Here is a 23,988-nt window from a genome sequence, read left to right as displayed (position 1 = left end):
TTATTCCTCATTGATTTGCATCAAACTAGTAAGGAGATCCAGTCTTTGGCAGCCAAAGAGGGCTTTGGCAAGCTTTCCAACTGTAGCACCTTTGGAGCCTTCCCTCATTACCCACTTAAGCAGCATTTGGTAAACTTTTTCTTTTAGTCCATCTCGTTCATAGTCATGATCAATTTCATCAATCTCGGGATCACAGAAGCCCAGTTTACGAGCACAGTGCTTCCACTGCTTAGCCAACTTTTCTCTCACTAGATTCAGATGTTTCTCGGTCAGGACAGTAGTATTGTCTGCAAAAAGAGTGTAAGAAAATGTCATTATTTAATGTTTCTTGCACTCCTTTCACTATCTCACCTGTCCTCCCACAACTATTTATTGGTAATAACTAGAGACAGAATTTTAGGGACACAATCACAAGTTGGTTTCATGGAGGCAGTATTACCCAGCGATGCCAGGAAAGAAACTCCCAGTCAGAACACCTGCATTGTGGTCAGTTGCTGGGCTTGCTTTTTGATCTGAGGCCATTACAGTTTGTCACTTAAACCTGCAAAATTGAAAAGCTCCTTCCTAGAGTTCTTATATCATACAGACATCAGTCAGCTGTATGTTTTACATTCCGGGACACTGTTTGTTTACTTAGGAAAACACAGGGATAGTTTAATTCAGTAAATTAACAAAAACAAATTACATTTCAAAACCTCCCGATTTCTACATGAATGAAGTGGTTCTGGCCCCAAGCCTGTCACTGTTGAAGAAGCATTTGGACAATGCTCTTAGATATATGGTTTAACTTTTAGGTTTCCCTGTGTGGTGTCAGGTGCTGGACTCAATGGTCTTCATAGGTCCCTTCTCACTCAGGATATTCTATGACTTAAACTACAAGTCAGGTGAGGACCACCAATCGTAACCTTGCTTCTACCAATTTGAGTGTTGTTAAACCTCTTGTTCTTGATGCGTATATATCGATACTTGTATCTGGTGTCTCATAAGAGGTCATAAAACTACAGGACAAATGAGGTACACAGTATTACAGAACAGTATTAGCACAAATCCTTACTTGTGCTATATGCTCTTAAGTATGTAGTAGAAACAGACCCAAACAGTTATTTCTCAAGTATCAGAGGGAGAAAGCTGTATTGCTTTCATACATTGCAAACCAAATGATTCTCAGATAAATATATGAAGACAATACATCAAAACTAGGAAGACATTTCTCTTACCAAATATACCCATTGCTTCATAATGCATGTAAGTTGCTTCTGTAACAACAGGAGAAGTGCTGATGTGTTGATTGTGCTCTTCAATCTTCATGTGATTGTAGGATCCGATTTGAATTCCAGAGCTGTTACTTATGTTGTACTTGATTGAATCTTCTGTATAAGGGAATTTAATACAATTTTTAAACACTTGCATATGGTTCAAAATGTCAAGAAGTAACATACAGAGGAGATAAGGAGGAAGAAGGTTCTGCCAATAAGGGAAGTGACTAAATGTTTTTATTGCATTTAATGTAGAAATGGCCATTTACTGGCAACTGTGAGCATATTTTCATTATGCAGTGTGATACAAATGTAGCTTAGTGAAAGCCCATCCTATTCTATTCTATGACAAAGTGCCATAAGCAAGCCTTACATGCTTATGTAGTTACTAGACTGTAAATAAAGTTCTCTGTGCTTCAGGAATGTGCAGTAGCAGCCTCGCTTTTTGTTGTCTAAGAGCTTCAGGAGGTCAGTCTTTACGTGAAAGCACTTTTCATTTAAATCTTAAAGACTTACTTCTGCCTCTCAGCTTTACTTTTCATAGACTTAAGTTCAGGTTTAAGTCAGTTATTACTTCGAAATTCTGTGAGACTACAGAAAATCATTTCTAGTTGCTCTGAAGGTTTCTATACTTTCTACGTTATACTATGTTGTCTTGATGGCACCTCTCTGTTTCACAGTGTATTTCATCCCTGCTATCTAGGAGTATATTCTTCAGCTGTATCTATTTTCACAGTGAATCACAGTGCACTACTTGCTCAGTGTTTGTTTCAACAACATTTCTCTTTTTTTTTTTTTTAATTCATTCACCCCCCCATTCTGTACTTTTCATTCTAAGGCAAGACTAGAATGTTTTCTGAGATACCTTACCAAAAAACCCCTGCTCCTTTATTTTAAGGCCTGAATCCTCAGCAATAAAAGCCAACGTGTACGTGCACCAATTGCACAGCTAAACTGCATGCACCTCTGGGAGCTTGCATCTGTGGTTTACTTGTATGTAATTAAACACCTAATTTTGTGTCTTTTTCTTACAGTTGTCCAATTTCCACACGTGAAACTGAGTGACTATTCTAGTCATGTTAGGAGACATCAGTTTTCTATTCTCTTGACAATGTTTTCTGAACTCTGTTTCATAATAATCCATTAAATGTTCTAGCTCTAGTTTAAATGGTGAATATCACAAGCTGGGTCTAAAATGGAAGTACAGATACTTAAAATGACAGGCCAAGCTCTGTATTTAATCACCCAAAATGGTTAGATGCACAAACATCCTTGTTACACACTCAACTGCAATATGAAGCGTGGAAATCTATGGTCATGTATGAAAATCTGACTAAATGCATTTAATAATTGTTAACCTGAAACTGCTAGTCAGAAATACTTATAGGTATGCATGATTAGTTTCTAGAAGTTGCACAGAAGGAATGCATTTTATCATGTCTCAAAATACTATGATTCCTGTGTCATTTCCTTTTTTTTTTTTTTTTTTTTTGATGTGAAGGACCCAGGAAATATGTTCATATTTTTTGGCTAAAAAATGAAGAAATCATGTTTGCTATTTTCTTACCTGGTAAAAAAATGAATGTAGCACAAGATATGAAAACATGTACAAATGCTTTGTCAATATTCAAGTAAAAGTTACTGTGCTTATAAATCTCTTTTCCCAAGCCTCTACACTTTGCTTGCTTGTCGTGTTTCGGTCATCTAAAGACTCTAAGGGGCGTATAGTCAGGAAGACAGAAACCTGCTGTTTCAAGTTTCCTTTGTAAGTGTAAACCACTTACAAACTGGACAAGCCTTGAAAAGCTTAATTAAAGAGTTCACGGTGCCCGAAGCAACACAACTTGAAAGGAGCATGTATTAAAAACTCCTGAAGGACAGGGCAGAATTTCAGGGATTTAAGATGGTTGAACTGTAGACACCTGTGCCCCAAGGAAGGCTCATCAGCACAAAGCCTGCAGCTAGAGATTTGTATTAAAAATCCAGATCAAGAAAGGACAGGTGTCCCAAATGGTTCAGGCGTTGGGTACAGTCACAGCAACTTGGACGCTTAACCTAAGAAAGTAACTGGTTTAGGTGTACAGGAGATCTTATAAGTCTTATGAGGAGCGGCTGAGGGAACTGGGGTTGTTTAGTCTGGAGAAGAGGCAGCTGAGGGGAGACCTTATCGCTCTCTACAACTACCTGAAAGGGGGTTGTGGCAACGAGGGTGTTGGTCTCTTCTCCCAAGTAACTAGTGATAGGACAAGAGGAAATGGCCTCAAGTTGCGCCAGGGGAGGTTTAGATTGGATATTAGGAAAAACTTCTTCACTGAGAGAGTGGTCAGGCATTGGAACAGGCTGCCCAGGGAGGTGGTGGAGTCACCATCTCTGGAAGTGTTCAAAAAACCTGTGGATGTGGCGCTTCAGGACATGGTTTAGGGGACATGGTGGTTCTGGATTAATGGTTGGACTTGATGATCTTGAAGGTCCTTTCCAACCTAGTGATTCTGTGATTCTGTGATTCATGTTTTTGAAAGCTCTTTTACATAAAAGATGATGTCCTTGATCCATCAAATACATATTTAATGTGTGTACAGGTCCTTCTAGAGACAGGAATTAGTTTTACAAACTGGTACTGACAACTTCAGCTATGGTTAGAGCTATTAAGCAATAACATAAATTATTTCAAGATCCTGAAGTTTTTTGCTTTACTGATCAGGATGCAATCCACAGCCTGTTGGCTGCCAGGACGGATAAAGGCTACAGCACTTACCTGTGCTTCCTCTGGCTGCAGTAGGACAATATGTAAAAGTTCCCCTTGTGAAAGAAGTGGAATCCTTGTTACCTAAACAGAGGGAAAACAAAAAAATGCCAAAAGCATTATGTAAATGAAAAAGCAAATGTACTTAAAAATGACTGCCGTATTTGTAACAGTATGAGTACGTAATTTGTGCTCTTAAATACAAAGAGACGAGAAGCTTTTTAATTAACAGGATTGTATCTCCTTGAATAACTCTTGTTAAAGCAATGACCTCATTGTGGTTTTGCTCAGTGACTAATCACTCTAACAACCTTGAATCCCAGTGAAGGCAATGGGCTTCCACGTGGGTGTATGAATACCTGGCTAGTAGACAGCAGAGTGGGATTACAGTGTACTGCAGTTATGGACTGAGCTGCTTCGTATCAGGGATTCAAATCGGAAAATTCCAAACTCCAAAGTGTGCTCCTACTGCTTTACTGCTGAGACTGACTGTGGTTTGTGTTGGCATGCCGCCTGTGACCTGCTCTAGCAAAGGCATGGGACACCACTGTCTTCTGCTGGTGGCAGTAAAGTCCAGCAGAGATGTAACTTCCTGCCCAGGGCAGTAATCGATCTGGATGCCCACAGATAAGCTCTGCAACTTGTGATGGGGCAGTAAGAGTGACTGAGTTATGGTCACCCAGTAAGTCAATGGAAGACCTGCAATGCAGCTCTTCTGCATCTCAGTCTGATACCTGCCATACTATTGTATGCAGCCTCCCTATAATGACTGTTTTCTTTTTTTATTTCAAACAGAAGATTTTACTTTATTAGTGATGTCGACAGTTCTAATCTCTGCCTTCTGACATGACAGCTCTCAGATTCATTTCAGTAAATAAACTCACATAAACAACTAATCACAGCCTCTGCATAAATAATTTAACAGACTAACACCTTTGTGGCATTCTGCCTGTAAATAGCTAGGCATCCTTGATTTTCTTGTGAGATGATCTGGAAAAGAATGCCACGCTAAAAATATTGGATACTTAGTAGAAACAGGCTGACGTATCTCATGCTATCTCTAGTTTCTAAAAGTTACATCTTACAGGCCTGTAGTTACCATTTATTTATACTTTTTGCCAGTGCTCACCCTTTCTTCTTTTTCTCCATACCTTTCTACTCCACTAGCTCACTAGCAAATACTGACAGAAGCTCCCCATCAAAACCAGTTATGAGCCTTAGCTCCTTGTTGGCTCCCTGAGCTTAGGATTCTCTTATCTTGCTGCAAATGAAGCTAAGAATACCCGTCTATGCTCTGAAATGCTACAAATGTTGTTTCTGCACAAGCAGAACGTATGGTATGAATGTTACATTTTTGAGAGTCAAAAGTTCTCCTTTGCTTTCCTAGAATGATTGGTAGCACCTCTTGGTTTTGGTAGCTGCTGTAGCAGTATCTGCTGTCTGCTATTACTTGGTTGACAGCTGAAGACTTCGGTATTGGGTCTGATGCTCCTTTCTTACTCTGATGCTTTAGAAATGGTTCACTTGAAATTAACAGCCTGAAATCAGTGAAAGCAGCACAACAAAGTCAAAGCTAGTGTTTTAGTGACCTGAAGTAACTTCAAGTAAACAAAGAGAACTTAATGAAATAAATTCACCTTTGCTGTATCACAGATCAACTGTTAGCAATAAGCAGGTGGTTGTTACATAAACTGCAAAACACTCTTGGCCACTTCCATTTTTAGAGAACAAGTGTGTCGTCAGAAACATAGGTGTTGGGAGTGGAGGAATCTCACCTGTATCTGTGTCTGCATTCTTTGGATACCAGTTTACGTTGGTCTGTGACTGCAGGTTTGAGCCAGATTCAGGCACAGGAGGTTTACTTAGGCTAAAGGCACTTGCTGAACACAATCCATACAGATCCTCTGTGTGTCCCATTAGAAGACTGTTAGCGTTTAAGTTAGGTTTAAGCCCATAAAAAATATCTAGATTTCCCTGTTTCGGTGGTTTTGCAGCTGGCTGTGGCCAAAAATATGGATTAGTGTTTGATCCTGTTTTTTCAGCTCTTGGATACAGTTCATTCCATTGAGGAGTAGGAGATGGCTTTGCAAATGGATCGTAGGAAACTCTTCGTCTTCTTTCTTCCTCTCTCATTTCAGGGGTGTACACTACAGGTGGAACTGCTTTATCCATCCGGCTGCCGAATACGTGGTAGTTGTATTCACACTGAAGTTTTCTTTCTAGATTATCAGGAGATGTAAATGAGGTCTCACAGCTCTCAACAGGCTGGTTCCCAGGGTAGGCAGCAAATAGGGCTTCGTTAACATGACTGGTCATGGGACCTTGAGAGCTGTGTAGAGAATTAGGCTGATCTGAAAGGAAAGAAAATTAAATCTTTGAAATGCATCCAAATTCAAGTACATAACTTTTTGCAATGACACTAGAATCTGTTAATCTACCATTAATATTATGGTAATATATAAAAGGTGAAAATATAAATGCTCTCTGTGATGAGTGGTGTCCCTCAGGGGTCTGCATTGGGACCAGTTTAGTATCTTCACCAATAACATAGTGGGATCAAGTGCACCCTCAACAAGTTTGCAGATGACGCCAGGCTGAGAGGTGCGGTTGACACGCCTGAGGGATGGGATGCCATCCAGAGGGTCCTGGACAAGCTTGAGGAATGGGCCCATGTGAACCTCATGAGGTTCAACAAGGCTAAGTGCAGGGTCCTGCACCTGGGTCAGGGCAAGCCCCAGTATCAGTACAGGCTGGGGGATGAAGGGATTGAGAGCAGCCCTGCCGAGAAGGTCTTGGGGGTACTGGTGGGTGAAAAGCTGGGCATGAGCTGGCAATGTGCACTTACAGCCCAGAAGGCCAACCATATCCTGGGCCGCATCAAAAGCAGTGTGGCCAGCAGGTCAAGGGAGGTGATTCTGACCCTCTACTCCGCTCTGCGGAGACCCCACCTGGAGTCCTGCGTCCAGCTCTGGAGCCCGCAGCACTGGAAAGACATGGACCTGTTGGAGAGAGTCCAGAGGAGGGCCACAAAAATGATCAGAGGGATGGAATACCTCTCCTGTGGAGAAAGGCTGAGAGAGTTGGGGTTGTTCAGCCTGGAGAAGAGAAGGCTCCAGGGAGACCTCATAGCAGCCTTCCAGTACTTAAAGGGAGCTTATAAGAAAGATGGGGACAGACTCTTTAGCTGGGCCTGTTGCAAGAGGACAAGGGGTAATGGTTTGAAACTAAAAGAGGGTAGACTAGATCTAAGGAAGAACTTTTTCATAATAAGGGTGGTGAAACACTGGCACAGGTTGCCCAGAGAGGTGGTAGATGCCCCATCCCTGAGAACATTCCAGGTCAGGGTGGATGGGGCTCTGAGCAATCTGGTCTGGTTGAAGATGTCCCTGCTCTGTGCAGGGGGGTTGGACTAGACGACCTTTAAAGGTCCCTTCCAATCCAAACTATTCTATGATTCTGTAACATTACTTCCAGCATAAACTGTGTTTTGTTTTATTTTATAGCATGCCTTTACTGAGAAGTATTACAGATTTTTTTTTTTTTATCTAGGAAGTACAGGCTTGTTTAAGATATCAGTGTCAAAATCTGACTTATTCAAGTGGTGTCAGAATTCACAGCATGCTCTGCTTATATTGGTGTCAAGCTCTCAACCACTGAAATAAACAGTTCCTGAGGCATTTACAGGGTGTGATTTACTGGTGTGTCTCCCCTGGCATGAACTGGAGTTTAATCAGTGCAAAATGGGAGTGTAACAGGATGGAAAATAACACCACTGTAATAAGTTTTACACTATACAGCACAAATAATTTGTCATTAAAGGTTTACTCTTTGCTTAGACAGGTTTACTCTTCGCTGGGTAAAGAACTGGCTGGATGGCCAAGCCCAGAGAGTTGTGGTGAATGGCGTTAAATCCGGCTGGCAGCTGGTCACAAGCGGTGTTCCCCAGGGCTTGGTTCTGGGGCCAGTCTTGTTCAATATCTTTATTGATGATCTGGATGAGGGAATCGAGTGCTCTCTCAGTAAGTTTGCAGATGACACCAAGTTGGGTGGGAGTGTTGATCTGCTGCAGGGCAGGAGGGCTCTGCAGAGGAATCTGAACAGGCTGGATCAATGGGCTGAGGTCAACTGTATGAGGTTTAACAAGGCCAAGTGCTGGGTCCTGCACTTAGGTCACAACAACCCCATGCAACGCTACAGGCTTGGGGAGGAGTGGCTGGAGAGCTGCCCAGTGGAAAGGGACCTGGGGGTGCTGGTTGACAGCCGGCTGAATACGAGCCAGCAGTGTGCCCAGGTGGCCAAGAAGGCCAACAGCATCCTGGCCTGTATCAGAAATAGTGTGGCCAGCAGAAGTAGAGAGGTGATCATGCCCCTGTACTCAGCACTGGTGAGGCCGCACCTGGAATCCTGTGTTCAGTTTTGGGCCCCTCACTACAAGAAGGATGCTGAGGTGCTTGAGCGTGTCCAAAGAAGGGCAACGAAGCTGGTGAGGGGTCTGGAGCACAAGTCTTATGAGGAGCGGCTGAGGGAACTGGGGTTGTTTAGCCTGGAGAAGAGGAGGCTGAGGGGAGACCTTATCTCTCTCTACAAGTACCTGAAAGGGGGTTGTGGCGACGAGGGTGTTGGTCTCTTCTCCCAAGTAACTAGTGATAGGACAAGAGGAAATGGCCTCAAGTTGCGCCAGGGGAGGTTTAGACTGGATATTAGGAAAAATTTCTTTACCGAGAGGGTGGTCAAGCATTGGAACAGGCTGCCCAGGGAGGTGGTGGAGTCACCATCTCTGGAAGTGTTCAAAAAACGTGTGGATGTGGCGCTTCAGGACATAGGGGATATGGTGGTGCTGGATTAATGGTTGGACTTGATCTTGAAGGTCCTTTCCAACCTTAGTGATTCTGTGATTCTGAATGTTTGCAAATAATTATGTAAAATACCTTGTCTGGGTATTCTGTGATGAATCTTTTTTGTCTAGTTTATTCTTCATAGTCCCAAAGAATACATTTTTACATGTAATGCCTACCAGATACAATAGTCTCTGCCATCTACATTCTTCAAACTAATTTACACTTTCAAAGGAAGCTCTACTTCAGTCTTGAACTAGAATGAGTTATGATCTAGATCATGCTGCAGCATTCCAAGACTGAACAAGAATGCAAAAATATGCTTGTTACTACTTCTTCTTGTGTTTTTAAGGGTAGGACTACAGATGCTTTCTTTAGAAAGTTCTGAAAGCTTCAAAGTTGTCCAGAAAACACTGTACACTACCTAAAGCAAGAGACTCTTACAGACCACTGTAAAATTGGAATAAAGTGTACCTATGTTCTTCTGTTTAGGTCAGATAATGCCAGTGAACTGGTTATTTTACTTTTTCCAAATTACGCGAATTCAGTTGATATTAGGCAAGACCAAAACCAGTTCCTTTTGATGGCTGTATATTAGTACACCTTCAGTCTGACTTGCTCTGCTTCTTTTGTTATCACTGCTAGAAAGGGAGAGGGAGGAATAAGCTAATACAGAAACAACCTCATCAAAAGTGACAGCTGTTAGCATTTCAGTATTAGCATAAGCTAGATGGCATCCATTCTCCACGGCAAGCTTGAGATGTATGAAAAGATCCTGTGGGATATCTTTCACTACCACTATCTGAATAATGCCCATTGACTGGAGGGAAAAAAAAAAACCACCCTGACTTTGACTGACAGGCTGTCAAGATAGTATCTTTCTGCAGTGTAGATTCACAATAAAGGCTTTCGTACTTAAAACACAAGAGCATCTGTAATCTGCTGCAGTCATATGTGATTATTTCTGCCAGGGAAATGTAACTAGACTCAGTTAAAAATATAGCAGTGGGGCTGCCCTACTAAGTCCATCAGTTCTACTGAAGAAAAGTTATGGCAAACATAGCTTTGCAGAAGATTTATTAGTTGTGTGTTACAGTTTATTCATTTAATAATGTCTTTCAAACGGTGTAAGCACATGGAGCAGGATGTTATTTCTACTGAACTTGATCTTGTTGCTTGTAAATCAATGTTGCAAATATGATCCCATATCCTTTGCCATTAAGAAACTTTGGTAAAAGAATTCCAGATACATTACTACAAAACTGTAACTATGTCACCACACATTAGTGAGACAGCTCTATAAAACCATGAAACATGCAACTCATCCAAGATTTGACAGAAAATGAGAGAAAGGAGAGAAAATTAATCTATTAGTGTTCCTCAGATTCCATAAAGAGCAAGATTATAAACAAAGGAATACACTATAATTATGCATCCTGATTGTATTCAGAGCATTCATAAGAAAGGCTGGATTGGAGGAGAAAGGAAAGTCTTCATGAAATTGAAGCCTACAGACCAAGCAGTTGGCATGACTAAAAGGATGGGAAGAAAGATCAAGTATGAAAAGTAATTATGAAGTGACCATTGAAAAGCCTAATGTTAAACAAAACTTTTGGCATGGGAGAGGAAAGCAGACGAGTATCTACAGTTCAAACTGTAGATTGCGGAAAACTTGAAAGAGTAAGTATGACTTCTAGGACCCTGGGAGCAAATTTAATCTTTTCAGTGATTACAGTTCTTTCTGAAGTGCTGAATGATTGAGTCTCTTCATAACCCCTTAATGGTAAGATTACTTACTTTGTACATGTATGCAACTTTACCTTTGGCAGAATACACAGAGTAATGATGTGCTAGTAAGTGACTTACCTATGGGACCATTACTGGTATCTTCTGCTACAGCATCTATTTGAAGGGATTGCATCCTATTCAGCAGTTCATTTGACTCAGGCCACATTTTCTGCACGCAAGAAAGAACAAGTGATCAAGTTATAGGCAAAAGCTTAACCAAAGGGAGTACTTGTAGAATAGGAAACAGCACAGCTTCACAGTGAAGTGACCTGGATGAACAGATTCTGTGAATTTGTGTGAAGATATCCCATGCTCTTAGAGGGAGCACAGCTTCAGAGAAAACACCCATTGCTTTGCTACAGATGGGCAAAAATCTTTTCCTCAGTGTAGGGAGGAAGGATTGCAATGCATATATAATGCTCTGAGTTTGCTAAACTGTACCCTTGTCTACACGAGTATGAGCTTAATACAGACATAGTGGTTTTGGATTGTCCGTCTTGTACTTAATAGCTAGACTTTCTCCAAGCAAGCTTGGTGAGAGGATGCTGCTGAGGTAAAGGTGGCAAACATGCATCCTGTTTTGTGGATTTATATTTAATAAGTACATTCATCAACAGGCAGGAGGTGAGGAAGATTTACATTCAGGTATGGCCACACTGACTTTTATGAAGAATGTTAGGAACAAGGAGTTCAGAGCAAATCTTCAGAAAGATACAATTTCCTTTCTGTAAACCCTCATCCTCACTTCAATAGAGTGAAGGCAAAGTCCATTCCTGTTCTACTCTTTTGGTGTTTCCATTATTCAGACTTCACTGGAAGTAAAAAACTTTTTTATCTGGAAGAATTATTTTTTAATTTCCCCAGTGTTTCTTGCTCATAAAATAATTTCTAAAAGTGGGTTTTGGTTGAGTTTTTTTTTTTTTTTATTAAACCCAAGAAGTACTTTCACATATTAAAAATAAACAACTACTATCTCTTCCCAAAAAATCTACTTCTTTCCAAAAGCAAAAGGTGACACTCTGAAACACATTACAACCTTAGGTCTTTAGATTTTACTTGAGTAACTGAACTGCTTGAGTAGGGGGGGTTGGACCAGACAACCTCCAGGGGTCCTTTCCAACCTGAACCAGTCTGTGATTCTGTGGTGCTTTTAGTTAGGAGGCTGTGGACTCTGCTTCCACGATTGCTGGGCAGGGGCATGGGGGGGAGAAGACTGTACCCAAACCCTCTAACTCATGTTGGTACTGAAGCTGTACTAGTAGTTCACCACATTGACTTGTCTTGGATGCTGTGTTCACATTCTGTGCCCTGATCAGAATGGATGCTTTCCTTCCTGAGAAAGTAATAGACTTGTGGCCCATTTTCTAAATAGTCCCTTGGTCCCTATGATTTAGAGGTATATATTTGCAGAGAGCTAATGTGGCTAGTGTAATTGGCCATGATCCTGATTTGAGCCTGCTATCATAAGTTAGATGTATATACCTCACATTGTGAGTTAGTTTGGTCAAATCAATCCAGGAAATTTGTTTCATCAGTTTCATTTTGCAAAACTCGATTGCTTTTTTGAACAGTCACTGGTGCTTCATAAACATCACATGTTCTCTAAAACAGAAACTTTCAATTCCACAATTGTAGACTTGGTGACAGAAGGAAGAGCTTCAAAGAAAACTGTAAACAAATGGTTTCACAAAGGAAGCTGTTTTTCTCTCTCAGTCTTTCTTGTTTGTCTTAGTTAAAATAACTGGGTATGTATGCTTCTGAGCCTCACTTCACTGCAAAGATTAAACCCCTAATTCCAGGAGTTCTCACTGACAGCTCTCAGTACTACTGAAGTGAGTAAATTGATAAAATCTGTGATAAAATGGTTCCATAATCAGTCCAATTACTCAAGAAGTTCTCATTCTCTTATTTTCAGTCAGGAAATAATACTTTTTATTACCATTTATAAACCTACAGCCAGAAAAGTAAGAGAAACCAAGTTGGACTCTCAGAAAAACATCTGATTTCAAATTTTCTCTGCCGTTATTACTGCGGTATGGCTTCTTGGTCTCAAGCAAGCTGGGACTCATTAGACATTGCCTGAATGCAGGACAAACATTACCAAGAATTTACAGTGTTTTTTACACTTAGTCTAAATAAGATTCTGCCACTTTTGAATCTCTAGGAGTAACATTTTATTTCATAAGTGAGACTTAATGGACATATAAGGAGCTTTTGAAAAGTATTATCATAGAATCAGTGTGTCACTCAGCTGCGAATAGACCCTGGAGGACCTCAGGTCCACCGCCTGCTCAAAACAGGGTCACTCATGGGATCAGAGATGGTAGCTCAGAGCTTTGTGCTGTTGGGTGTTGAAAAATTCCAATGGTGGTGACTGGACAACCTCCTTAGCCAACTTGTTCCACTGCTCAGCTATCCTCATGGGGAAAAGCCGTTTTCTCTTACATCCACTTTGAATCTCTCATTTCATTTTGTATTTGCTGTCTCTTATCATCCTGCTATGCGCTGCTGTGAAGAGCTTGGCTCTGTCTTTTCAATAAACCCACCTGATGGGGCAGGCCGCTATTTATGTTCCCCCAAAGCCATCGCATGTCTGGACTGAAAAAATCTCGGTCCCTCAGCCCCATCTCATATGGCAGGACTAAAAAGTGCTGAGCAGATCTGCTTGCTCTACTGCCTGTGACACTGTTGGTACAGCCCAGGATGCTGCTGGCCTTCCTGGCAGGCTGTGGCTGGTGCCCAGGTTGCTGCTCACCACCACCTTAACGTTCTTCTCAGCAGCACTGCTCTCCAGCCAGGCAGCCCCCCGTTGGCACTGAAGCCAGGGGTTATTCCAGGTGCAGCACGTTGCATTTGTCCTTTCTGAATTTCACAAGGTTTCTGTCACCCCATTCTTCCAGCCTGCAGCTGTCAGACTTGCCCTTCTGACTGCATTGACTGGTCCTCCTAGTTTGGTGTCACCTGCATACTTTATAAGAGTACGCTCCATCACTTCCCTAAAGTCACTGATAAAGGAGTAAACCTTCCCTGGAAGGTTCCATTATAGGTGACCCCTACACCACTCCAGTTGCTACTGGCCTCCAGCTGAAGTAGGACCCATTAACGACTACCCTCTGAGACTCCCTATCCAACCTGTTTTCACCTGCCCATCTAGATAGTAACATCTGAACTTGGATACAAGAATATTTTGGGAGACAGTGTTAAAAATCTTCCTAAAGTTGAGGTAAATGACATGCACTGCTCTCCACTCATTCACAAATCCAGTCATTTAATCACAGAAGGAAATGGGGTCAGTCAAGCATGATCAGTCTCAAAGTGGCAGAATCTGGCCATAATTGTGGTTGGCGAGAGGGGATGTGGGGAACTGATACTTTAAAATGCTTAGAAAGTTACTCACTTTTAACTTCTTCAGATCATCTTCAACATTTTTTCCTAGATTTTGATAGTAAAATGGCTTGTATCTTTGACTAATTTCTGCAAAAAGAAAGTAACTAAGTGAAAGTGGCTTTCAATGGAAAATAAGTGATTTATACTGTTAACAATTTTTATGGATAAGGATTGAATAAAGACTTGTATGAAGTCAGAAACAGGAAAATTGTACATACATTGGAATCTGTTCACATGGCTCCATTTAGCCTTAATATAGTAACAAGAACAGGGTGTTTTCTAGGGATTTTTTTTGTTGTTGCCATTGTATTGCTTTTTAGGGTGAAAGCTCTCTGTCTATGATCTGTGACTGAGAGCACCTTGCCTTGACTTGACTGGCCAAAGGATTTGTTGCTGCATTTTAAGAAATAAGATATATTCAATTGCATTCAGCTATTTGATGAATAACTATTCTGTCTCTGCTAAAGATGAAATTACTGAAATAACTACTAAATGGTAAATAGTAGTATTTTGCATATGGGAAAATTAGAAGCTAAGACCCAGTGTAAGCATAAACTCAACCCATCAGCAGTAGATTATGCAGGTTAAATATGGAAATACTAGATGGGTTCCTCCCAGTATACAAATTTCCTCTGAGTATTTTAAAGTACATGCCTGTTGTATATGAAGGTCTTGGTGCCCCTGTCTAAATCCAAACCTCCATTTCCTGTTATCTGTAGGTTGGGGTTTTTTTTGTGGGTTGGGTGTTGTTTTTTTCTGCTTACTGTTGTTTTGTTTTGGTTTTTTGGGGGGGAGGGTTGGATGTTTTGTGCATATTTTTTTGCTTGTTGTTGTTTTGGGTTTGGGAGGGGGTGTGGGTGTTTGGGGTTCGGTTTTTTTGGCACTACATGTTGAGGCAGAAAGAAGAGACAAGAGGAGATAAAGAATTTTTACTTATTTGCTGAATGCTCTTAGTCTCCTTCCCAGAACATTCAGTCAAGGCTTTTACTGACTGCAAGTGTTTTGGGATCTGACTATATGAACAGATGATTAGCTAGTCAAAGGCTGCTGCATTGGCCACGGAAGGCTGAACTGGGACAGCTTTTGAAGCTAATTTTGATAGGTTATTTTCTCAGTTATACCCAAGATATACTATGCCCCTCAATGTTAGCTTTTCTGTAAATTTCAGTAGGAAGATTATACTATGCTGAACACAAATCATCAGCAGATATAAAGTGTCTTAGCTCCATCCACTCACTAGTACTTCTCAAATCTGTAAATGTTGGACCCGATCCCATTTTGTACAGGGAGCATGCTTTACTGGGCACATAAATTGATATTTCTATTTTCAAAGCAAAAATTTATATTTTAAGAGGAAAACACTCAAGTTTGTTTTGCTGCATTACAAACTATTGACAAACACATACAAAAACAATCCCAAAGCAACGCCCTACCTGCAAAGGTCGGCCGTTTCTCTGACTCTTGCTCCCAGCATTGTTTCATTAAGTCAATAATTTCCACTGGACATTTATGAGTGATTTCCTTTATGTCTGGTCTGTTTCCATTCATGATGGCAAAGCAAATCTGGGCTTCATTTATACCATCTGAAAAATAAAATTTCCTGTTAGATCCTGATCACAGGTTTTGCTACCTTTCCGTAGGTAAAAGAAATAGTGAAGCAGCTCCCTGTGTGTTTGCGGACATGTAAAAGAAGATTTCAGAGAAAGATGTCTGATTTACAGCTACAGATCTCTCCCATTAGTGAATTTGAATCCACTGCCCTAACTTCCATGGATGAAAGATTTATTTTAAGATTAGTGGATTTACTTTTATATGTAACACATGCCCAGTGTGAGTGAGGGTGACAGATCTAGCTCTCTAGAATCTGAATCTTTGTTATGCTCTGCACCGGGTACAAACACAAAGATAGCCACACAGGCAATGTTTGGCCACTTAGTTAGCAAACAATTCATTCAAAATGATAAATGCATTACTCTCTAATTCCACAATCTGGGTCTGTTGTTCTACATGAGCACATTACTGCATGTTGAGAAATTAGCACCAAACAGCTGAGAAGCAGTAACTTGCTGTGTGACCATTTCTGTTTAAAAGAAAAAAACAGACATAACAAGCCCACCTTAGGAAATAGCGTACATCAAAGTTTCCATCCTGGCCTGCCCAAGGTTTGCCTAACTTCCGCCTCTGAGTGCAGGTTTCTGCCCACACCATATGGATGTGACGAGATTGGGCTCATGCCTGCATTTCAATTCAGATGTTCTTGTCCATCCTTAGAAGTCGGGAATGATGCAACTAATGACTCTTACTTTCCATGAGATGCCAAACAGCTGCTATTTTTGGTCATAGGTGATTTAATCTACTAATCTTAATTTTGTAAGTTTAAGTGCTTAACATTTGTAACTTATTTTTGTGATAGTGACCTTTTGGAAGTAACTTACGTTCATATGGCTCTTTGTTAGCAAAAATTGCCCAGATCACTATGCCAAAGCTGTAAACATCTGATTTCTCTACAGGTTTTACATTAACACAGCTTAAATGCTCTGGGGCCATATAGAAAAGAGTCCCAGCATTATTCTGGCAAGTGGTCTTGATTTGCTTCTGTCGGACAGTCTCTTCATGGGTCAGCCGACTCCAGTTCTTAAAGGAGGCAACACCAAGATCTGCAATCTGAAAAATGAGATACATCAGAGCTAGTGCTGTGATGAAGAGGAGATAAACAAGTATTTCATGCAGTGCTCAATTTTATAATGAATAGATGGTAATAACTTACCTAAAAATGAAACACTGCAAAAAATGCAACTACAAAAAAGGAAAACAAACTATTTGTCATTTTATGTTTTGTTTTTTTTTTTTCCTAAATGAAGTATCACTGCCAGCTGGGCACCATTAGGCTGAACCTTCATTATTAACTTAACCCCACTTGGAACAATCACACAATGTAAGGAAAAAATAAGTTTGTTCTTGCTTATATTGACAATCATGTTCAAGATCTGCTTGCAGTGCTTCTGGCAGAACACAAGATCCATATAAGAAGCTAAGATTCAAATCCAGAAGTAATCTATGAGATGGGCAGGTATCCTTCTTCCCTTACTGCCCTTTCCATTTAGATTCAATTTAACCAAACTTCCTTAGATCTTCCTACAGAAAGAGGGAGGAAGAGGATCTAAAATGATGTGATGTGTATGGCAGAGGCATGGAATAAGTTAAAGCAGGGATACCTGGGTACTGTGTGCTTGACAAGGTGACATTACTGAAACCTTAGGGTGCAGTTTTACAATTAGACTAATGGCTGATGGTGAAGAAAGTAATCTTTCCCTCCTTTCCCCACAGCCTCCTGTTATGTGCTCCCTCTGCTCCTCCTGTTCCAGCACTGACACTTACCTGACACTGGGAAGACCGAGTGCAAGGCACTAAAATGGCTTACTGAATCAAGCACTCCTCAACAGAAGGGTAGCACTGCCAACAAGGCAAATTGTAATCTGCTGGTTTGGCTTCCTAAAGCAGGGCAGGGTGGTCATATTAGCATCAGTGCTAAGAGAAGAGGAGGTCAACAGGAGGGGAAAATTGGAAGAAAATGGGACTGCCTCTCTTGGCCACAGGCAGCTGTCAAACTGAGATGTGTAACCCAATCACTTCAGATAAAACTGAGGTGACAACTTGTCTTGCTTCTAACTTGCTTTTCTTTTCTCTCTTGTTGCCTCTAACTAGCTTATTGTTCCTTTTCGAGTTTCTGAAGGTTTGGGCTAAATTTTGAGGTGAAGTATTCAGCAGAAGAGGAAAATGTAAGCAACATCCTGCTGAGGAAGTAAGAGTCCACATTCATGTCTACAAGTGAGAGAAGGTCTAATGTGACAGAGGAGGATATCACACAGAATCACTAAGGTTGGAAAGGACCTTCAAGATCATCAAGTCCAACCATTAATCCAGCGCCACTGTGTCCCCTAAACCATGTCCTGAAGAGCCACATCCACACTTTTTTTGAACACTTCCAGAGATGGTGACTCCACCACCTCCCTGGGCAGCCTGTTCCAATGCTTGACCACCCTCTCGGTAAAGAAATTTTTCCTAACATCCAATCTAAACCTCCCCTGGCGTAACTTGAGGCCATTTCCTCTTGTCCTATCACTAGTTACTTGGGAGAAGAGACCAACACCCTCGTTGCCACAACCCCCTTTCAGGTAGCTGTAGAGAGCGATAAGGTCTCCCCTCAGCTGCCTCTTCTCCAGACTAAACAACCCCAGTTCCCTCAGCCGCTCCTCATAAGACTTGTGCTCCAGACCCCTCACCAGCTTCGTTGCCCTTCTTTGGACACGGTCAAGCACCTCAGCATCCTTCTTGTAGTGAGGGGCCCAAAACTGAACACAGGATTCCAGGTGCGGCCTCACCAGTGCCGAGTACAGGGGCACAATCATTTCCTTACTGCTGCTGGCCACGCTATTTCTGCTACAGGCCAGGACGCTGTTGGCCTTCTTGGCCACCTGGGCACACTGCTGGCTCGTATTCAGCCGGCTGTCAACCAGCACCCCCAGGTCCCTTTCCACTGGGCAGCTCTCCAGCCACTCCTCCCCAAGCCTGTAGCGTTGCATGGGGTTGTTGTGACCCAAGTGCAGGACCCAGCACTTGGCCTTGTTAAACCTCATACAGTTGACCTTGGCCCATCAATCCAGCCTGTTCAGATGCCTCTGCAGAGCCCTCCTGCCCTGCAGCAGATCAACACTCCCACCCAACTTGGTGTCATCTGCAAACTTACTGAGAGAGCACTCGATTCCCTCATCCAGATCATCAATAAAGATATTGAACAAGACTGGCCCCAGAACCAAGCCCTGGGGAACACCGCTTGTGACCGGCCACCAGCTGGATTTAATGCCATTCACCACAAGTCTCTGGGCTCGGCCATCCAGCCAGTTCTTTACCCAGCGAAGAATAAACCTGTCTAAGCCATGAGCCGCCAGTTTCTCCAGGAGAATGCTGTGGGAGATGCTGTCAAAGGCTTTGCTAAAGTCCAGGTAGACAACGTCCACAGTCTTTCCCTCATCCACTAGATGGGTCACCTGGTCATAGCAGGAGATCAGGTTGGTCAAGCAGGACCTGCCTTTCATGAACCCATGCTGGCTGGGCCTGATCCCTTGGTTGTCCTGCACATGCCCTGTGAGCACTCTGAAGACGAACCTCTCCATGATCTCCCCCGGTACAGAGGTCAGGCTGACAGGCCTGTAGTTCCCAGGATCCTCCTTCCGGCCTTTCTTGTAAATGTGTGTCACATTGGCAAGCCTCCAGTCTTCTGGGACCTCCATATGATATAAATCCTCCTACATTTGCAGTTTCCTAGAACAACTATTTCCCTTTATAAATATTGTCAGTTAGACACATTCAAGCAGATAAATCATGCTGCTGCCTTAAATTAAACTTTTGATCAAGCCGCTTAAGGAGGTTTGATCTGATTCCGAATTTGATCCTGGGTTCCAGTTCAGTTTGTCATGCAGTGTGGTGATAGCCTAGTTTGGTCCTGTCCATATAAGCAAGCTGAAGCCCAAAAAAACATCCAGTTTACATTTAAAGCAGATCATGGGTTTTTTTTTTTTGTTGTTTTTTTATTTTTCATGGGGGAAAAAAGTTTATAACTCTTACCTGCAAGCTGCTTACACTGCACTAGTATTTACTACTATACTAACCTTGTCAAACCACTTCTCACTAATATATGTGTGAGAAATAACAAATGACAGAGCTCTCAACAGAAATTTATTCTGCAGTTTCATACTGTAATGGGGTGATTATTTCAGCAACTCACCTTGACCAGAGACAGGACATTTGATGAGGACTGCTGCAAATTCTACTCAGGTTTATTCAGAAGTAGGCTCTGTATCTATGTGTCTTGAACCAAAAGCCCACTAAAGTTAATAGAAGGGCTTTGGAACAGGCCTATAAACCATTCTTTGAAGTAGCTTCATGCTGCTTTTTTTGTAGCTGCTGGCTGTCATTTAAAAATGATGACTAAGGGAAAAAAGAGAGAGAGACAAAAGAGGAAAAGATAATAGGCAAAAGATGGAAAGGAATAAAAAGGGGGAGGTAAAGGCATGAGGAGAAATTACAGCAATTAGGGACAAAAGACATGATCCATAAGACATTTTATTTTGCGTGTTAAGGTTTGTTTTTCCTTTCTAGCTGTTTTGTTATTTGTAGTTCGTTAATTCTCAACAATATTATTAATTTTTTTAAATAACGTTAGTGGGGTTTTTTTTTTTCCACAGATGGGGAAGATTATACAAATCTCAGGCTCGGAGGTTTTATAGGCTACCACACTTCAATGATCGACTGCTAACACTCTCTTAGCGATAACTCAGTAGACTACAAAAGAGTTCATCTACCAGTTAGGAATACTAACCAATGCAGTTGAACTGGGTTCTTCAACTGAAACCATCAGCTTTCTCTATTTACATTCTAAAAAGTACCTTAATGTGGAAGTCTGTGTCCACAAGGATGTTTTCTGGTTTTAGGTCTTTGTGTACGAAGCCTTGCTCATGCAGATAAAGCATTCCTTCTGTGATCTCCAGCACAAAACGCCCTTTCACTGACAAAGGCAGTGAGAGCTAAAATAAAGAAGTACCATCTATTAAAAAATGCTACTACAACCATCAGTTAAAAAACAGTCTTTAAAAAAGTTTCTTTCTCAGTCCCAAGAGTAAAAAAGAACCAAGGTCCTCCTTGGATCTAAATTTTCACATTAAAGTAATTCTAGAATCACTCCATATTTAGAAAAGCATTCTTTGGCAAATTCTCCACATATCTCTACAAACAATCCTCTAAGTCTGAACTGTGGTCTGCTCCTCTGTGATGTGCAGGAAAGCCATAACTGTCCTCTGCTGTCTCTAGGGAGAGCAGGGCTGCCACTGGCTCTAATACAAAAAGGAGAGTAAGAAACTAAAGACTCCATTCTTTGGACACAGCAATAACATCCTGTCCTTTTCAAGCATCTTATCAAACCTAAGGAGTGGGAAGGGATGAAACAATTCACTGCTCACTTTCTGTAGCACTTTCATCATGTTCCCCCGGTCCACATACTCCATCACAAGTGAGTAGTTTCCATCTTCCAAAATTATACCTAGTAGTTTTACCACACGGTCATGCTGCAATCTGCGCATAATCCTGCCTTCTTCAAGGAGGGAAGCATTATATCTGTAAAGCAGAAAATACAATGAGCTTAGATGCCAGGCTAGAAAGAACACAGGGATGAAGATGCTGTTGATTCATGATGAAAACAGTGACCAAAAATGTCAACATCTCTAGAGCCACTGTAAGATGAGCCATACCTTCAGCTGGTTTTTAATTGATACACCTTTGTTCATGCCAGGTTGTATTCTCTAAGTCTCAAATGCCTTGCACAGACACTGTCTGCTCAGCCTGATTTTAAGGTCTGCTTTTCAGAAAGTGCATAAGCTTTCTTTTTGTAGGTGCACTGTTGGTTGTGTATGTCCAAATCCTTCAACTGGGGTGGGATCAGGGCAGGGCTGAAAGAGCCTTTGGACAAGGAGGATGAAGACTCGCTCCACTACAGCAAACAATACAGGTCTCTTTCCCAGAGGGCTGGTATTCATGCTCACGTTCAAAATGGATTTATTACAGGGGATCCACCCACATACTGGCTGGTGATAAAATTTACTAAGGATCACTGGTTTAGGATAAAGTCAAAGCTTAATTCTTTATCTAGGCCTCAGTACAACCCATCAATAGTCACAGGTACACAGCTGGGAGCTCACCAAGGGTGATAAAGAAGGATGGTACCCTTCTTTATACTAAATAATCTTTTTGCTATTACTCCTGTTCTAGTCATCAGGCAAAATGATGTAAGAAAATCTTGAGAATATGTTGCTTGCTAATGCATGTCTACCCTGCGACTTAAAAGGAAACTGCTTTCTCCCTCTGTGTTCCTCTAGTACTAGAGAAGAAAGTGGCTGTTTTCTTTGCATTAGGCTCAGTTGTAAATTTGCTAAACTTGTGACCCCGTGTAGTGAGAAAGTAAAACCCCAAACACAAAAATAAACCAGGCAGGCTTGTCCATTAACTGTGTTCATCACAAACTGTCAGTGCAGCTTGCAAACTACTAGAATCTCTTAATTTGTTTTCCACTGGCAAAATAAACATTCAGTTAATTTATTTATTATAACCCAAACTGGAAGAACATGGGTTTTTGTCTCTCTCTAGTGGATGACTCGTGGGACAGTTTTAGGATTGTTATGGCTCTGAGGTAGCAGAGCTGCAATGTGACCTGAATCCACTGAAATCAACAGCTAATTCAATCCTTGAATTAAATCAGTGTGTTGGGCTCACTCCACTTTTTCTCAAGGGAGAGAGGGTTACATTCTTGGTATTATACATGTGAGGTTGGAGTCCTGCTGATGACTTATGTGTGTTTAGTTCCTAGTGGACACCTACAGCTGGACAATTGTATTGAAAATCAATCTGCAAGCTTGAAAATATCACATGCCACTGAGTTCCTGGATTTCATTAAGTGTGCAAGAGTCCCCTTGATTCTTAACAATTCACAGTAGTGCTCACCTTGCAACAGAAAACAGGAACTTCACTGGAACAATTAGTTAAGACTAAAAAAGTTGGCTTGTGAGAGGGAAAAAAGGAAAATTTGCAAGACAGCTGCTAGTATTGTCTTAGAGTATTTTCCCCACACAGTGTCTCCAGGATCCAAAGATGTGAAATTATTACACTTTATTTAGATTTATCTCCATTGAGTTTAGAAGATTCCTTGAACTAACTGAAAGATAAAAATCAGAACTAGGATCTGTAACTTACTCAGTGCGCTGGGGTCCTGTGTACACTTTTTTTAATACTACGAATCCATGTTTCTTGTGAAAGCATAAAGAAATTGTTCCAAATCCTCCAGCATCTAATTGTTTTTTTTCAAGCAAATCCTGGGTGTTCATGTGGATGTCTTCCAGCGACATGTTTGCAGTTGTTGTGACTTAGCAACTAAAACCAAATCAAGTACCCTAGTGCTTCTGGACCTGTAGTATAAAGGAGGAAAAAGAAGTGTCATTATCAAGCATTTAGCTGTTCCACTAAATAAGTGTCTATGTAAGGCATGGGACACAAGCATGTACTCTCGTGACCCTTGTGAGCAAAGGGCATTGGTTTGAAACCAAAGATGCTGTTGTTCTCGCAGCATCAGACCTAGAGATCACAATGATTTATCCTGTCAACCCATTACAGTTAGAGTAAGTCAATGTAAAACCATTTCTTCACCTGAGGATCTCAAAGTGCTGTTAATAAATAGTTTTTATCCATATAATATGCAGTAGCTCAGTACTGTCCCTACATGTCACATGTGCAAAAAATGAAACCCAGAAAAAATCAAGGGCCACGGTCCCAAAGGTGCCTAATGATTCTGATAGGCATCTCATCTTCTAAATTGCCTGAACATGGGCATGTCAGGTACCCAGATACTTCTATAACTCTAACCTATCTTTTAGGCATTTTTGCAAATCCAGGTCTAAAAGGGTTTGCTTGAAGCTACAAACAAACAAAAGGTTTCTCTGGAGGGTGAAACAAAGAACCCAGCTTCTGTAGGAAACTTACTTTCACAGCTGCCTGAATTTAAGGAAACAAGTGTAGGAAGGACCATGGTGGGGATATAAGGCAACTTCTGCCCCCTCCCCCCCGCCCAAAAAAAGGAACAAAAAAACTGTGAATGTTTGCGGTGTCTCCCAAGTGCACCAAGAGGAAAAGAGAGCTTGGAGGAGCCTATGAAATGGGTAGATAAGTAAACCCCAGTGGATGTCAGAATAATTTTAAGCCTTTGATAAAGCTGTGGTGCTCTCTTGCTTAACGTGTCCTTTAATACCTTGTAATACCTTGAAAGAAGGCTAGGCAGCTGGTACCTTCGGCACTCACCAGCAAGCTGCATTGCTAGCACAGGTGCAAGCCACAAGCTCTGTTTATTTCCTCACTAACCTTTCACCTTAAGCACCTTACA

The 23,988-nt window shown here is 41.4% G+C and overlaps 1 protein-coding gene across 2 annotated transcripts; it reads right to left on the bottom strand.

The window, feature by feature from the left end:
* Nucleotides 1–22,960, bottom strand: RIPK1 (receptor interacting serine/threonine kinase 1; the record flags this gene model as incomplete). Of its 2 annotated transcripts, XM_081996958.1 has the most annotated exons (11): nucleotides 1–287; nucleotides 1,218–1,370; nucleotides 4,012–4,083; nucleotides 5,775–6,350; nucleotides 10,701–10,791; nucleotides 14,020–14,096; nucleotides 15,443–15,592; nucleotides 16,445–16,673; nucleotides 20,456–20,593; nucleotides 21,026–21,179; nucleotides 22,809–22,960. In XM_081996958.1, the coding sequence occupies 11 exons, from the start codon at nucleotides 22,958–22,960 to the stop codon at nucleotides 1–3; spliced, it is 2,079 nt and encodes a 692-aa protein (XP_081853084.1). The 2 variants fall into 2 exon arrangements, with proteins under 2 accessions (XP_081853084.1, XP_081853085.1); XM_081996959.1 differs by lacking the exon at nucleotides 4,012–4,083.
* Nucleotides 22,961–23,988: the final 1,028 nt, after the last annotated feature.

Source organism: Phaethon aethereus (genome assembly GCF_964289735.1).
Source record: "Phaethon aethereus genome assembly, chromosome: 2".
NCBI classification, from domain to species: Eukaryota; Metazoa; Chordata; class Aves; order Phaethontiformes; family Phaethontidae; genus Phaethon; species Phaethon aethereus.
This window is presented reverse-complemented; position numbering and strand designations above follow the sequence as displayed.